General features: G+C 37.2%; 2 protein-coding genes across 2 annotated transcripts; both read right to left on the reverse strand.

The window, feature by feature from the left end:
- Positions 1–9,014: 9,014 nt before the first annotated feature.
- On the reverse strand, positions 9,015–9,458 carry LOC120782497. The gene is made up of 2 exons (XM_040114803.1): positions 9,327–9,458; positions 9,015–9,244 (listed from the first exon to the last, which is right to left on the reverse strand). Exons 1-2 carry the CDS (start codon positions 9,417–9,419, stop codon positions 9,131–9,133), a joined length of 207 nt encoding a protein of 68 aa, XP_039970737.1. The 5' UTR covers positions 9,420–9,458; the 3' UTR covers positions 9,015–9,130.
- A 4,055-nt stretch (positions 9,459–13,513) lies between these two features.
- LOC120766184 lies at positions 13,514–13,880 on the reverse strand. The gene is made up of 2 exons (XM_040091540.1): positions 13,735–13,880; positions 13,514–13,661 (listed from the first exon to the last, which is right to left on the reverse strand). Exons 1-2 carry the CDS (start codon positions 13,837–13,839, stop codon positions 13,545–13,547), a joined length of 222 nt encoding a protein of 73 aa, XP_039947474.1. The 5' UTR covers positions 13,840–13,880; the 3' UTR covers positions 13,514–13,544.
- Between the last annotated feature and the right edge of the window lie 3,326 nt (positions 13,881–17,206).

The raw sequence follows: 17,206 nt of genomic DNA on the forward strand, positions 1-17,206 counted from the left end.
TATTATTTCAGCATATATGAGGATTTTTTTTTTAATTTAACGCTTTTCGTTTTCGTCAGTTAAATGTTGAATTGCATTTCTTGCAACATTAAGAATCGTACCGCACTAATATAATGTGTGTATTGTATTTTATTTGTAAACATTAATCCGCAATGCTGAAATCAAAGTAAGTGAACGTGATAAACGCGATAAGCCACGTCATTTCGTGAAATTGAATATTTAATTATTCTCATCCGAAATATATTCCTGATTCGCCAAATAAATTCAAATTAAGGTTCGTCTCGGTCTGGTGAAAAATTTTTATTGAGGGGCTGGCGTTTTACTTTTTATATACTAGAATATCACTCGCAGCCTAAAAAAGTTGAAAATTGCAGAATACAGTATAGGCTTTGAAGGGTTTTTAATAAATATTTACTGGAAATCAACTATTTTATTGGGTTAATCTGGGAAAGTCAAAATAGAAATCGTTTACTTATTACCTGAAACATTGATTTTATGGTGAAGAGAACATGGAATCGCACTCCCTGTGGAAATAGTCTTTTTATTGATTTTTTTCCCTTGTTCTTATTCCTTCAAAGCGTCCAATCTTAGTTCTACAACCAATTCTAGTCTAATCTGGGGCTAACAATAATAAGGATTCTTCCGATTCCTATCGTTAATTTGTTGATTGGTTTGCGAAGCTGTCATTTTATTATACGCCACAGTGAGTTTGAAAAACGAAATTTAACAATTCACTGGAATTGACGTAAGTTTTAGTATCCTTCAATATAGCAGCTTAATTTTTCATAGTTTAAAATATGGTCAAAGCTCGTTGAGAATTTGTATCTTCTTTCCGATAATACTAGCTTTTATTTTTACCCAGAAGAAGTCCTTCATGAACTATTCACAACCCATAAAAAAATGTTTAATGTTATGCATTGTACTCCCAGTGTTCTAAGGCGTGAAGAATTCTTCTTGCATTTCATTACTTTGAGCAAAAGATGTGGGATTTGAATGACTTTGCCAATTTGAAGGCAATCGCATCTCGGCGGTGTTTGAAAGAAGCCGATTCGATTAGGTTAGATTAGATGGAGCATCAGTACTTTGTGAAGCCAGATAAAAGCTCCTTTAGTAAAAAAAATTACACTTGACATAAGTAGCTACGTTAACCCATCGAAAATCTACTTCAGTACTACTATTTTCACTATTACACCTGTATGTCTTGAATTATGAGATCCAAAGTATTTTTAGCGCTTATCGGTAAAACTTTCAATCTTCCCGCATGAATTTCGTTTGGGCAGTTCACAGTTAGAACCTTTATAACTAAGGAAACACGAACTTTGTTGAGGGTAAGAAACTCTTTGGACAGTTTACGAATTATTTTAGGTCAGAAAGATTTTGCGATTGCACGGTTGCTAGTATCTGACCAGCGCTTGCCGAGCTCTTCCAACCTTACCGCATGAATCCCGTTCGGTCAGGTGCAGTTAGAAACTCAATAAAAGTGGAAAAATGAACTTTGTTGAAGACATGTAGCCCTTTGGAACTTTTACCATTCAGATTTCCTCAGAAGGATCTTGCGCTTGCCGAGCTCACCGGAGATCCAAGCTCCAGTACTGAACCATAAAAAAGCAATGGAGCTCCTACCTCATTCACATTTTTGTTGTGTTCCATGCCTAAAATCATATACGATCCGGTCTTTTGAAACGATCTACCTCTGAGCACTCACAAGGAGTTATAGCACAGCCCCCTACTAAAAAATAAGCTTTCCGCTCAAACACCCAGATCTTACTATAGTCCAAAGTGATAAGTGAAAAACAGAAATTTAAATAATGCGAACCATATACCTTTCAAAGAGTTTAACATAAGTTTGACAATCATCTGTTTACAAGTGTGGAGTTCGGAATGATAATGACTACAGCATTTGGTTCGAAAATGTATAAAAATAATGCAATCTATGTACATATATATGTATATTATTGTAAATATATCCATATGTATGTGTGCCCGTTTAAAGTAATGATGGACACCACAGACCCAGTGCATCCATACAAACTTGGCCACACGCCAGCGAGGCGGGCTGTCTACACGGTCTGTCCTTCAAATTGGCAGGTAGTGCAATGAAAAAACTTGCCACACAAGTACGGCTAAATATGTACGTATGTATGTGTGCTACTACCTACTCGCGCATACTTAAGATAAATGAGCGAATATAAATGCAAAAAAAAGCGCTGCAAAAATATGCTGAAAAGCGGGAATAAGCCGAAAAGTAACCTGTTCAACGAATTCAACATAACCTTCAACGTTGCTTCGGTATGCCAAGCAGGCTTCATTGCCGCACTCAAAGAACCTAAGACAGATGAATATACAATTAAAAGGCAGCAAACACACACAAACAGCAGCGGCAATCCTTCACAGCAGCAGTCTACCGAAACAAGTGCAGCCGCAAGCTACAGCTCCGCCCGCTCGCAGCAAACCTGCGCCATCGACACTTCGTGTGCGCGTGTGCGACTATAGTTATTGTTTTCTGCGGTATCTCTTTATCAGAAATGCGTTTTTTTCTTCAAATTTTTCGTTTGCTGTTGCAAATAAAAAGTGAATCTTACCAAACCAGTTCGTCAGGTCACATCCTGCGCCTCGTCGCTTATTCACTTTTATTGTGCAAATAAATTTGAATTTCTGGTTTATATGCAACTATGTGGCCACTGCGAAACATACATACATATACACAGATATGTATGTATATGAAGAGTTTTGCATTTTTTGCACATAATTACGATTCACATTATTAGTGCTCATAAAAATGAGTTCCCTATCCCCTTGCGAACAAGCGATCGCCCAAAGGCATTGCGACTGCTGGCTGGGAGCTGGGAGCTGGGAAGAGGCAGACAGTTGAGGTGCTCTGGGTTACATCACCACCAACCATGTCATATACAAACTGACGCATGGATATGTCACAAATAAATTAAAGACAGGTTTGCGGTTCTGCAGGTTGAGTGTGAAAGCTTGAATGATTTGGTAAAAATAAATTGAGGTTTACACTGCGACTTAAGGTCTAATGTGCCCTAATGGTTTGCTAAAATTGCCTCATTTTCATTACCGATGATGAAGAATAGAGGATTATTGGTTAGTATTGAATGGAGAGTAGTTTACCTTAAAGAGAGGTGGAGGTCTGAAATGTTGAGTTTTATTGACTCCAATAAGAGTGATGTGAGTTCTTTTCAAAAAGAAAAATCTGAAGTATAATCGCTGCAATTAAGTTCTGAACATAAAATGGCCTACACGACTTCTTTTGCAAAAGCGAATGCAAAAAAAAACTATTTTTCGAGCACTTTTTCCACTAAATCAAGTCGTATGTGATGAAAAGCACGTTCAAGAGTCTGGTTTATTGTTAAAGATCAATGACTTCAAATAACCCCACAAAAAGTGGTATAAATCACAACCTCTTGGAAGCCCTTCAATGTCACAATTTCTTGAAATAATCAAATCTCCAAACTATTCTCGTAATAATTCGGTTGGTGCACATGCTGTGTGGCACGAAGCCCCGTTTAGTTGGAACCAGATTTGGCCAAGATTAACTTCTTCTAATTGAGTCCATAAAAAGTTGGTTATCATCACTCTGTATCGCTCTCCATTGACAGTAACCGTGTCAGCAGCTTCATTTCGAAAGAAGTATGGACCGATGATTTCACCAAACAAAAAACCACACCTAACTGTAAATTGAGGTGAATGTTATGAATGTTCATGAGGAATTTGTGGATTTTTTTCGCACCAGTATCGACAGATTTTTTTTATTTATCGCAGCACTCGGATGAAAGTGAGTCTCATCGAAGAAGACGATTTTCTTAAAGAAATTGTTATGGTTTTTAAGTTGTTCCAAGGCATAATCAGCAAGCTTACGACGTTTAAGGTGTTCCAATGGATTCAGTGCTTCAGTGGGAACAATTTTATACGAATGCATGCTCAAATCGTTTCTCAAAATCCACCAGGTTGTGGTTTGAGACACTCCCGATTCTTGAGAACGTCTTGGAATCGACAAAGTGCTGGCTTCAGCAACACTTGCCTAAATGGCAGCAATTTTTTCATTACTTTGAGCGGTTATTTGTCTTATTGGCACTTGAATATTATGTAAAGAAAGTGTTTGCTTGAAATTTTCATCAATTCGACAAATAGCAAGCACTATTATAACTAATAAAGGTTTAATCTGGATCAATTTCATCATCGCTTGATAGTAGTTTTTTCTATTGATTTTTTCCAATCGGAGCAAGATACGATTACATCAATAAAAACCAAAAAAACTAAGAACTAAATCGATTACGCTGTTCTGGATGGAAGGAATTATTACATTGTTATTTGGGTTCGAATATCCGGGAGCCGAACATCGATTGTATCAATATCTTGTCAAAGCTGAAGCCTTCTGGCCCAGAGTGGAACGTTAAAGATGTATTGAACTGCTAGCTCTTAACAAGGTTCACATCACCGCAAAGATAGATGTCCTAACTGAACACTGACCCATACGCACTTTCGTGGTGAGGCATACGATTTTCGAGGACTCAGCCCGTCAAAGTGGGAATGATGAAGATAAAGTGGAAACATCTAACTTTCGTCTCCACAGCTTTCGCCTGAATGAAATGAAGCACCTTGAAATGAAGCGTTTTTAGAAATTTGTAGCAGGATCTAGGCCTTTTATCGATTCTCAACTGTCTTTTTGATGCATACCTAGGAGCCTTGGACAGGCGTCCCTAGCTGTCCAAATGGGATTATTCGTGGCCTCACGAAAAAAGAGCCTATTTTACCAACCTAACCTAGCTTAGCAATAATGGACATCCGGGGAAGTCGCTTAATGAGCAGATATTCGTAATCCTTCACAACTTGGAACAGATCTCCTCTCCTATTTATCGACATGGACACTGGAGGCTTCATCGGTATCAGACATAAATTATCATACTTAAAAGTCTCTGACTGTCTCTGATGCCTGATTAGACACTACTGAACTGAAATTAGATGCGCTGCGATTGCTGCTGGGTTCAACAGTTAGCAGCATGCAACTACACATGCATCTACATATACATATGTGCTCTCAAGCATATACTTACAAATGTACATATGTATATGTATATAAGTAGATAGGCAATTGATACGCTTGTGTGCTGCCGTGTTTCTTCGATTCCTTTATGCCGTCTGCTCCTTAGACCTTGACCACTAACTTCGAAAAAGGAAAAACGGCAGAGAGCTTGAAGTAAGCCACATGCGCATAAATAAGTGGGAATACGTGAAAGTATATACATATATATATGTATATACATATGTGCATACCATACGCTTGTGTATATGTACATATGTGTTGCCATGTGTGCTTTAAATGGCAACCGGTTTGCTGTTGAAACCGAAAACAGTGTTGCTCAAGTCCCGCACGGTCTGAGCTTAATTGTACATTTTCTGCTGTACACACATACACACATACATATATTTCATTATGGAACTGCCTGCACATGCATAAATAGAGCATGCAAGAATGTATGAAAGCCTGTCAAGAGGATGCCCGGCAGGAAAAGTGAGTGGAGGCTAATACCTATTTATGTATTATATGTATGTATGTACTTGGTTCTGAGTTGCTTGTGGCTCTAAATACTATTTAAGCATGTAAATAAATAATAAATCATAAAAAAACAATTAACCAAAATATAACCGAAAGGTTTCCGTTTAAACGGAAGCGTTTTAACGCAAAAGTGGGATATGGCCGTTAATCACAGTTAAAAAATAATTTAATTATTAGTTTTCAAAACATTTAGCATATATTTATATACACATAAATACATGCATGCCGTTAGTACAGAGGGTTGTTTATATAAAGTGACCAAATTGCTGTTATTAATTGTTTTTTGTTGCTGTTTTATAGGAAAGGCTTCCGCTCTCACACCTTTTGTGGCAGCTGATTAATGCCAGAACCTGCAATTACGGCAGCAGTTAACAGTTTCGCCACAAACACTCTACACACACACACTCTAAAGCAGATAAAAATAGTTTTTACTTTTCTTTTTATTCCGTTCTAGTTTCACATTCGGCTTATGTCAGCTATTATCTTCCACGAAACAACGTTTGACCTAATTCTCGACTGATCCGTGGAAGCGAGGCCAAAGGATATCAGTGGCACACTCACACATGCATTTATATGTGTATATTTGAAATTTTGTAGTTGTATATAAAGGAGAGGTCCACATAAACTATACTATATATTGTGTATAGATGACAAATGGAATGTCTAATTTTAGAGCTTAATGCTCAAATGAAAAAGTGTAAAAAAAACCTTTGAAGTTTTTAGAGTCAACTTATACGGTTATATCCATTTGCAAGTAAAAATAGCATTTTTGTGACTTTTTTTTTCAAAGTAGCATTCTACAAAAAGATGCGGCTCTTAACAGATGGCTTCAAAACCGAAGCATACTCTTCCCCCGAGGTGATCTAATGACTTATGCAAGAACAAAGTGGCGGGGGTCGATGGATTGCCGGCTAAGCTATTCAAATACAGCGGCGAAAAACTGATAAGGAGAATGCAACAGCTTTTTTGCAGAATATGGTCGGAAGAAAGCATTCCCGACGATTGCAATTTAAGTGTGCTCTGCCTAATCCACAAAAAGGGAGACCCCACAATCTCTACCAACCACTGTGGGATAATCCTCCACATAAGATGCTATTCAGCGTATTGTGTGAAAGATTACAGTCAACCATCAACAAAATTTAGCCCAGGAAAACAAACAACTGACCAGATATTTACCATGTGGAAAATTATAGAAAATACCCGTATAAAGAGGATCAACAGACACCATCTTTATGTCGATTTTAAAGCTGCTTTTGACGCATGAAAAGAAGCTGCCTTTATGCCGCCTGAACTTGGTATTCCCGCAAAACGAATAAGGTTGTGTAGACTGATGTTGAGCAATACCCAAAAGCTTCATCAGGATCTGGAACGACCTCTCTAAGCCGTTCGATGCCAAACGAGGTTGCGACAATGCGACTCACTAACGTGTGACTCAACTGCTGGCGTACGCCGAGGACATCGATATCATGTCCTCAACAACCGCGTCGTTAGTCCGGCTTTTCCCAGATCTCTCCTGTCATCAATCAAATAGTCGTCGCATTCGCGGCTAGACTTCCATGTCACTGCTGACAGTCATAACTTCGAAGTCGCAGATAATTTCGTCTATCTTGGAAGCAGTATTAACACCAACAACAACGTCTGTCTCGAAAGCCAACGCAGAATAACTCTTGCCAATAGGTGCTACTTCGACCTAAGTAAGAAATTGAGAAGTAAAGTACTCTCTCCACGAACAAATACCAAATTCTACAAGACACCCATTAAACCCGTCTTGCTACATGGTGAAAACATCCGTTGAGCCGACGTTACAAGTTTTTCAGAGAAAGGTTCTGCAAAAGTTCTACAGTCCTTTGCGCATTGGCAATAGCGAATACCGCATTCGATCGAACGATGCGCTGTACGAGATATAGGACGTCATTGACATTAGTAGTTCAGCGAATTAAGTGAGAACGGCTACGCTGGCTAAGTTATGTCGTCCGAATGGATGAAAACACTCCAGCACTCAGAGTATTCGACCCAGTACCCGCCGGGGAAAGCAGAGGAAAAGAAAAGACCAGGCGAAGAAGGACCTGGCTGCACATGGAATCTCCAATTGGCACCAAACAGCGAAAAGGAAGACCGACTGGCACGCTGTTGTAAAATCGGCCATAACGCGTAAGCGGTGTCCTCACTAATAAAGAAGAAGAAGAAGGTCGAGTTTAAATTTCAAGTTGTACAGTTTAGCCGTTTCGGAGAAATTTCCCCCACTGACTGTGTGAACAGAGTTTCAGCATAAAGTCAAAAGTTGAAAATATGTATATAATGACATGAAATACATATGATTAAACTTTACACATATGCACACTTTCTAGAATTTATGTAGTAACACTTATGCAATAATGCATAAATAGATATTTGTCTCTTGAAAACGAAATGTGTAAATCGAAAAACAGATGTCGCTGCAGAACGCGCGATCATTAACTGCCTCAAAGTATACAATGGATTTCAATTTTAAGGGGGGCTTGTAGGAATTGCGTAACAAATAATGTTTAGAAAATGTACTAAAACAGAAATTGAAGTTTAGGCTTGTTGTCTGTCGATAAGCGCCACAACCAGCTAAAAGCCAAAATATAAGTTGCTTGTACTATGACAAAACCGATACTTTGAAGAGTTAATATTTTCAGAATTAAATGTTTTCTTTCTTTTTGAGCCCCATGTCGGTAAAAAAATATAAGGCATTAGGTTATTCCATGCTTTGGCAAAAAGTAAGGAACGTGGAGTCTTCAGAGGCATAACTAATGGGACGGCTTAAAAAAGGTGATTTTGGAAATAAAAAAGGAAATAGGTATGGTTAAATTAATACTTTCTCGAAACTTCAAAAAGTGGGTTGGCAAGATTTACCGAGAACTACTCAACCGTTCTTCATAAAATAACTATGACGAAGGTCTTTAAGATACAATTCTGAAAGACTTCGACGAAGCCTTTTTCCGATTATAACTATTTAAAACAAATCACTGAAATTTTAATTTTTTTGTAAAAATGTTTGCCAAAAATCCAATATTTTCCTTCGTCTAAGATCTAAGTTAAGGTTTTAACTGGAACACCGATTTTTTCACTTTAAAAGACCCTGTAAGGAGTTATTCTGCCAAGGCGAGTGCATATTTTTTCCAAGGGGTCTCTGGAAATGACATCGCAATGGTCGAGTATAAAATATTTTTCTTCCCAAAAATTTCAGAATTTATTTGTTAATAGTGTATGTTTGTAACAATTAAAAATTGTAATAAAACATTTCATTTTTTATATGATAAAAAAATTGTTGAAAAAAGTTTAATTTTTTATATGAAAAAAAATGTTTGAAAAAATGCTGTTTTTTACTTGAGGAAACACATGTATCCCCTTAAATATAAAAAGTTTAAGTACCGGCGATTCACATCTAATGGAAATAGTATTAAAGAAAGCAACATTTGATGCATCTAAAATATTTTTTTTTTATTTGGTCTACATAAGTTTATAAAGTAAGCACATGTTAAAGTTGTTTAAAGTTCAGTTTTCCATGTAAGCAGTCGTCAAAAATCAAGTCTAGGCAGCAGCGGCACCGGCAATAGCTCCAGCCACAGCGCTACCGGCCGCAATCACATTCTGGGCCTTATGAACAGCGTGAGCCACCTTATCGACCTTGTGAGCAGCCTTATGCTAAGGATAGTATAATAAAAGTAATGAAAAATTAAAATCCTTTCATCGTTTAATTTGGGCAAATATTCAGAAGTTAACTCACCAATTCGTGGCGGAAGCTTGCCTCCACAACCTCTTGACAGAAGAGGCAGAATACCAGCAAGGCCACAACGATCAAGTATTTAGCACTGAACATATTGAAGTTTTTGGTTTAGTCGTTTCTTTTGAACTATATGGTCTTTCTGATTTTGTGCAACCTTTTATACAAAATTTGTTTAACCGAAGAGTAGACCGCTTAGTGATAAAAAGTTTGAATTTACTTCATGAGTGTGTAGTTGTTTACGTATAATAATGAAAATTTATCTGTCAATCAGTTATAATGTTTGCAAAATTATTTGAATAAAGTTAAGGGAACACTTCACTGAAACTTATGCCACAAATATGCTTATATATGTCCTAGGGATTCTTTTGAAACCAATTGAGTTTTTAATTAAAAACTTTGTATGTAACCTTACATTTTTATTTTCTTTTAGATTTGGTATCAATTAGTTTTATTCTTTTTACACCTTTCTTGTATAATTCAATATTTTCCGAGTTTCTGAACATAAAAAGGTGAAAAATTTGCCTATTTTCTGTTGAATCCATATTTGAAAAGTTCCTCTCTGAATAGTTTGAAAAGCTTTAATCTCTAGACTCCAAGTTGACTATTTCCTTTACTTTGCTTCGAACCCAATTTCGTACAGCAGAAATATACTAGATCCAGCTTAAAGAAATTGGAACCTCTATGTTGAAAACCGAATGACATATGTCCCTATAACTCATATACCATATACAATGTTCACAGTTCCTATTGCTAAAATTCCTTACGATTCCATTTTATAAAAACATAAAAAAAAACAACATTAAATATTTGTAGTGAAATTATTTGAAGGCAATATTCTCCCTAACTTGACCAATATTCTCCCTAACTTTTATTTTGATTCAGAAAGCAAATCGAAAGTACGAATATTGCTAACAGGTTTCCGTCTCAGTGGATGGTCAAAAAGTTTCATCTAAGCACAAAATCCAAAGAAAGCTGAGTTTACAAAATTTGGTTGTAGGTTCTCAGAGCATTAAAGAATGTATCTAGGTCTACAAGCATTTGATATATAGAATATTTCAGTCAAGATCGCTGTGAAGAACAATTTTCCGCAAATTAAAGGTAATCTTCGAGGAAATGCTTAAGTTGAAAATTCGATCACAATATTGTTTCAAAGGGGACTGGGTTTTTTGTAACAATAAGCTTACATAGTAAGTACATACATAAGTGGCAATAATTCCGGTAAAGAGAAAGTAAATAGTATACCGGAATTACTTATTTACCAAATAATTTTCCCAGAATTATAATTGATTGTTTGATAAGAACTCTTACATTTTACATACAAAGTAAAATCCACTTGTGTCTGCCTTATCAGTGTTTACATTTCAGGTAGAGAATTTGGTATAAAAACTCTCGCAAAATCAAAAAGACCATATAGTTCAAAAGAAACGACTAAACCAAAAACTTCAAAATGTTCAGTGCTAAATACTTGATCGTTGTAGCCTTGCTGGTATTCTGCCTCTTCTGTCAAGAGGTTGTGGAGGCAAGCTTCCGCCACGAATTGGTGGGTTAAAATTTGAAAATATACCCAGAACTAATCGTTGAAAGGATTTTAATTTTTCATTACTTTAATTATACTATCCTTAGCATAAGGCTGCTCACAAGGTCGACAAGGTGGCTCACGCTGTTCATAAAGCCCAGAATGTGATTGCTGCTGGTAGCGCTGTTGCTGGAGTCATTGCCGGTGCTGCTGCTGCCTAGGAAACTGATTCAAATGGACCACTTATATGGAAAATTTTAGAAAAGATGCGCTTAGTTTTTAAGTGGTTAAAATAAAGTATATAGAATGAATGAGAATTTTCGGTTTTTAATAAAGTTTTTTGAAGGTCTGTTTTTGGAGGTGTAAGTAGTTCTCAAAAAGAGTATTGGTCTGGAAGGTTTAGAGAATAGATAATTAAAATCAAGAAAAAACGTTAACTTCGGCTGCACCGAAGCTAATATCCCTTCACATGTGCTTTTCTTTTAGTAACTATACATATGCCCAGTTTGTATGGAAGCTATACGCTATAATAATCCGATCTGAACAATTTTTTCGGAGATTATATTATTCCCCTAAGCAGTAATCCATGCCAAATTTCATGAAGATACTACGACAAATGCGAAGGTTTTCCATACAAGCCCTTGATTCCGATCGTTCGGTTTGTATGGCAGCTTTATGCTATAGTGAGTCGATCTCAACAATTTCTTCCGATATTACATTATTTCTATAAATAATAACACACACCAAATTCCGTGAAGATATATCGTCAAATAAAGAAGTTTCCCATGCAAGCATTTGATTCCGATGATTCAGTTTGTATGGCAGCTATATGCTATAGTGAGCCGATCTGAACAATTTTTTCGGAGAATACATTATTTTTACAAATAATAAGTCATGACAAATTTCGTGAAGATACATTGTCAAATGTGAAAGTTTTTCATACAAGAACTTGATTCCGATCGTTCAGTTTGTATGGTAGCTATATGTTATAGTGATCCGATATCGACAGTTCCGACAAATGAGCAGCTTCTTAAAGATAAAATGACGTTTACAAAATTTCAAAACGATATCTTAACAAGTAAGGAAGGGCTAAGTTCGGGTGTCACCGAACATTTTATACTCTCGCATGATAAAGTGATAATCGAGATTTCATTATCCGTCATTTACATATTTTTCAAATACCGTATTTGTGTAAAGTTTTATTCCGCTATCATCATTGGTTCCTAATGTATATATTATACAGAGAAGGCATCAGATGGAATTCAAAATAGCGTTATATTGGAAGAAGGCGTGGTTGTGAACCGATTTCACCTATATTTCGTACATGTCATCAGGGTATTAAGAAAATATTATATACCGAATTTCATTGAAATCGGTGTAGTAGTTCCTAAGATATAGTTTTTGGTCCATAAGTGGGCGAGGCCACGCCCATTTTCAATTTTTGAAAAAAACCTGGGTGCAGCTTCCTTCTGCCATTTCTTCTGTAAAACTTGGTGTTTTGACGTTTTTTGTTAGTCGGTTAACGCACTTTTAGTGCTTTTCAACATAACCTTTGTGTGGGAGGTGGGCGTGGTTATTATCCGATTTATTCCATTTTTGAACTGTATATGGAAATGCCTGAAGAAAACGACTCTGTAGAGTTTGGTTGACATAGCTATGTTAGTTTCCGAGATAGGTAAAAAAAACTTGGTAGGGGGCGGGGCGACGCCCACTTTTCCAAAAAAATTATGTCCAAATATGCCCCTCCCTAATGCAATCCTTTGTCCCAAATTTCACTTTAATATCTTTATTTATGGCTTAGTTATAACACTTTATAAATTTTCGGTTTCCGCCATTTTGTGGGCCTGGCAGTAGGCCGATTTTGCCCATCTTCGAACTTAACCTTCTTATGGAGCCAAGGAATACGTGTACCAAGTTTCATCATGATATCTCAATTTTTACTAAAGTTACAGCTTGCACGGACGGACGGACGGACAGACGGACGGACGGACGGACAGACGGACGGACGGACAGACAGACATCCGGATTTCGACTCTACCCGTCACCCTGATCACTTTGGTATATATAACCCTATATCTGACTCTTTTAGTTTTAGGACTTACAAACAACCGTTATGTGAACAAAACTATTATACTCTCTTTAGCAACTTTGCTGCGAGAGTATAAAAACTGAGAGACTAGTTCGTATATATACAGAGAGACAGACAGACGGACAGACGGATAGACAGACGGACATGGCTAAATCGGCTCAACTCGACATACTGATCATTTATATATATACTTTATAGGGTCTCCGACGCTTCCTTCTGGGTGTTACAAACTTCATGACAAACTTAATATACCCTGTTCAGGGTATAAAAAACCGAAATAGTGAGCAACTCCACCACCGATGCTTTGATCAATGGCAACTGTTTCAAGTCCTTCTACTCCTTAAAAAGCAGTCTTAACAGGCTTTAGTGAAACCTACGGAGCCGTGATATACAACCATTGCATTCAGTTCTGCAAATTTTTTGAATGGGCTAGTGATGAAAGGGGGTTCAAATCAGTTCTCTTATCCTCTCCACGGTTTAAGCTGGAACGAACGGCTAAATTGAGAATGGAGTCATTGCAGGCAGTTATTAAAAAAAACACAGATTTTTGCTTTAATCTTTAGATTTTATTTATTAGTATTAAAAAATAGAAGGCATTGCCAGTTTTAGTTATTTAAGCAACAGCAGCAGCACCGGCAATAATTCCAGCCACAGCAGTGCCAGCGGCAATGGCGCCCTTCGCTTTGCCAATAGTCTTAGCTACCTTGTCCACCTTTTCGGCAGCCTTGTGCTACAAATAAATCGAGAATAAAAAATAAGTTTAAATTTTAGTTCCCGAGTTTAGTTTGAGAACATGAACTCACCACATCATGTCCCACTTTGCCAAGGAAGTGTGCCTCCACTGCCTCTTGGCAGAGCAGACAGCATACAAGTAAGGCTACGACGATCAAGTATTTTGCACTGAACATTTTGTAGTTGTTTGTTTAAAGTTTCTCACGAAATATTTACTGTCTTCGGCCTGGTAGTTGCTTTTATAGCACTCATGTTGGAGTTGTGGACACCTTCTGGCGTCCGATAAGAAAAGTTCGAAATCATCAGCAAAATAAGTTCGTTCAAACTTCATGGAATGAGCGATCTGTTGATAACAAATTATTTTGTTTTCACTTTATTTTCACTATTGGACTTAAAAACTTTGATTGTATAATGGTATAACGATACCTAATTATTCATATGGGTTTAAAATGATGAATTAAAAAGGTAAGGAAGTGCGATTTTCGGGTGTAGCCGAACAGTATATTTTCGCAATTTGTAAGGATAAAGCCGAAGTTCAAAAATGTTTATATGAGATATATTGGAGCTTGGGAAAGTACTGGTGATGTATTTTTCCGCTTTTTGATACATTCTTCTTCTTCTTTATTGGCGTAGACACAGCTAACGCGGTATAGCCGAGTTTTCTATTCACTGTTTGGCGTCAATTAGAGATTCTAAGTGTATGCAAGTCTTTCTCCAGCTGGTCTTTCCAACGGAGTGGAGTTCTTCCTCCTCCTCTGCTTCCCCCGGCGGATACTGCGTCGAATACTTGCAGAGCTGGAGTGTTTTCGTCCATTCGGACAACATGATCTAGCCAGTGTGGCCGCTGTCTCTTAATTCGCTGATTGATCTAACTTCCGCAGAACCTTTCTCTCGAAGACTTGTAACGCCGACTCACCCGATGTTGTCATTCATTGTCCATGCTTTTGCAGGTGGTGGGTGGTGTGTGTCGATCCTCTTTTCACGGGTCTATTCCAAGATCTGGCGTTTGGTGAATACCTGGTCAGTTGTTGATTTTCAAGGCCTGAAACCACACCGATGAGGTCCAATCAGTTTGTTGACTGTTGGTTTTAATCTTTCACACAGTACGCTCGATAGAACCTTATATGCGATGTTGAGGAGGCTTATTCCACGGTAGTTGGCGCAGATTGTTGGGTCTCCCTTTCTATGGACTGGGCAGAGCACACTTTAATTCCATTCGTTGAGCATGCTTTCGAGCGACCATATTCTACAAAGAAGCTGATGCAAGCTTCTTATCAGTTTTTCGCCGCTGTTTTTGGATAGCACAGCCGGCAATGCATCCTTTCTGATATTAGCATAAATTATTATAGAAAGTGAAACGAGGTGAAGACGGATCGAGAAAAAAACTATTTGGTATATAAAGGAACTCAACGCGTCTCTTCATCCCTATCATTGCTATATATGTATGTATGTATGCACAACTCTATATCTATCTTGTATGGTTTTAGGTATTACAATAACCATTAGGTGAACAAAACTACTATACTCTAGAGCAGCATGATGTAAGAGTATAAAAAGCGGTTTGCTTACAATTTTGTTGAGAAAGCACTGTTAATAGTGGTAGATTCTCAGTGTGAAACGTTAACTTTTAGTTTAAGGTGATCCAGTTGCGAACGGAGATCGCTTTGAATAATGAAGAAAAATGGAAAATTGTATTTGTAAAGCAGAAGGAGTTTTTGGGGTTATTGTGAATATGAAAACAAAGTTGTTAGTTGTTGTTATGACGAAAGTTTCCATTTATCAAGTAAAGACTGAAAAATCTTTAGCGGGAAAAAATTTTGAACCATCAAGAATGCTTTACCTCTTTTAGTACTTCTTGCACCAGTATAACTTTTTTTTATGTGAGTTAAGGGTTCTTATGCTTTATGATAAGAATGCATAAAAAAAATATTGTCTGAAGGTTCATCATTCCCTTTCATCTTCATATCTTAGTTTTTATTAACTCTATAAAATCCTAGGCTAGTTGTTGCTGTTTCTTTATTTACAAGTAAAAACGAAGATATATATATTTGACGGCCGAGATTGTCCCAAGGAAGCCGAGGACGTGGTCAAGATGAGGTTGAGAATATTTCATTAACTCATCGAGGTTTAGTGTGCTCTAATGTTTCATATAGCTTGTTCATTGAATCTTATATCCGATGTCTAGTTGGTTTAATTGGAGGAAGAAAATAAAACTCGCCAGAATCTGGAATAGCTAATATTTGTAGCAATATCATTTTGGATGTTACCGCTAATCACAGAGGGTGTTGTCCATATCGCTGGTTGGATTAAACAACTTCGCCAATATGCTACAGTAGCTCAGCTGGCAAACTATTCTCAGGCACCCGAACTTCATAATTCCATCACCTATTCCTATTCGATCTTATTCTTTGTCATCGTCTCTACTATATATTTGAAAAACCTCTCTTTTCAGTAGAAGATGTCTTCATTCACAAATTAACCTTAATCTGGATGGCAGAAAAAATATGTGATGCACTATTTTTTTAAAGGGAGTATCAATACTGTTTACTCACAACACATGTATGTACCCTTAGTGAGCTTCAGAAATTAAAGCTTTTAAGCAAAACAACCAATTCAGAAGTGAGAAGTGTCATAACCAAAGCGGTATATAAACAAAAGTAAAAAAAAACACAAAAATAAATATTTTCGCACATCATCAATACACAACTTGAAAGATAACTTATACTGCTAGTTATAAAGGGTTACCCATTTCGAGGATCCCAACTTTTTTAAATAAAAAACATAGAAACTTTAAATTTAATGAGGAATGTTTATTATCATTCGAAAGAACCTTCTTTGGCATTTTTTTTTTTTTAAAATTATCTCTTTCAAATGTTGGCCGCATCTACGCCTCAGATGGTCCATTCATTGAGCCCAATTTTCGATGACTCGTTCGAGCATTTCGACTGGTAACTGGGGAATGATACGCGTGATGTTTTGCTCCAAAGACTGAATTGACTTTAGACTTTACATATTTCCACAGCAAAAAGTTTAACGGAGTGATATCACATGATCTTGGTGGTCAATCGACTGGTCCAAAACATGAAATTACCTGCTCACCGAGGTGTTTTCTCACTAAATCCATTGATTGATTGATGCGATGTGTGGAAATAGGCGCCGTCTGGTTGAAACCAAATGTCGCCGAGATCAGGAGCTTCAATGGAATAGTCGCTCGCCATTAACGGTTACGTACTGACCGGCGTCATTTTTGAATAAATGTGGACTGATGATTCGACCGGCTCACAAGCCACACCAAAATGTTGTTTTTTCTGATTGAAATGGCAGCTCACACAGTTTTCGGGTACACTTTCAGCTACCGCTGCTATAATTTCTTCACGGCGTGCTGGACGCGGTATATTCGATTGAATATTATCCAATAATGAATGATGGGTCTCAAGATGAGTGATGGTGTTCTTTACAGAACATGAATTTACGAAATAAAGTTGAACGATTTGAAGTGATGCCAAAAAATACTGAACAAAACTAACACGAAAGCTTAATACG

The sequence above is a fragment of the Bactrocera tryoni genome, chromosome 1 (genome assembly GCF_016617805.1).
Source record: "Bactrocera tryoni isolate S06 chromosome 1, CSIRO_BtryS06_freeze2, whole genome shotgun sequence".
Classification (NCBI taxonomy): Eukaryota; Metazoa; Arthropoda; class Insecta; order Diptera; family Tephritidae; genus Bactrocera; species Bactrocera tryoni.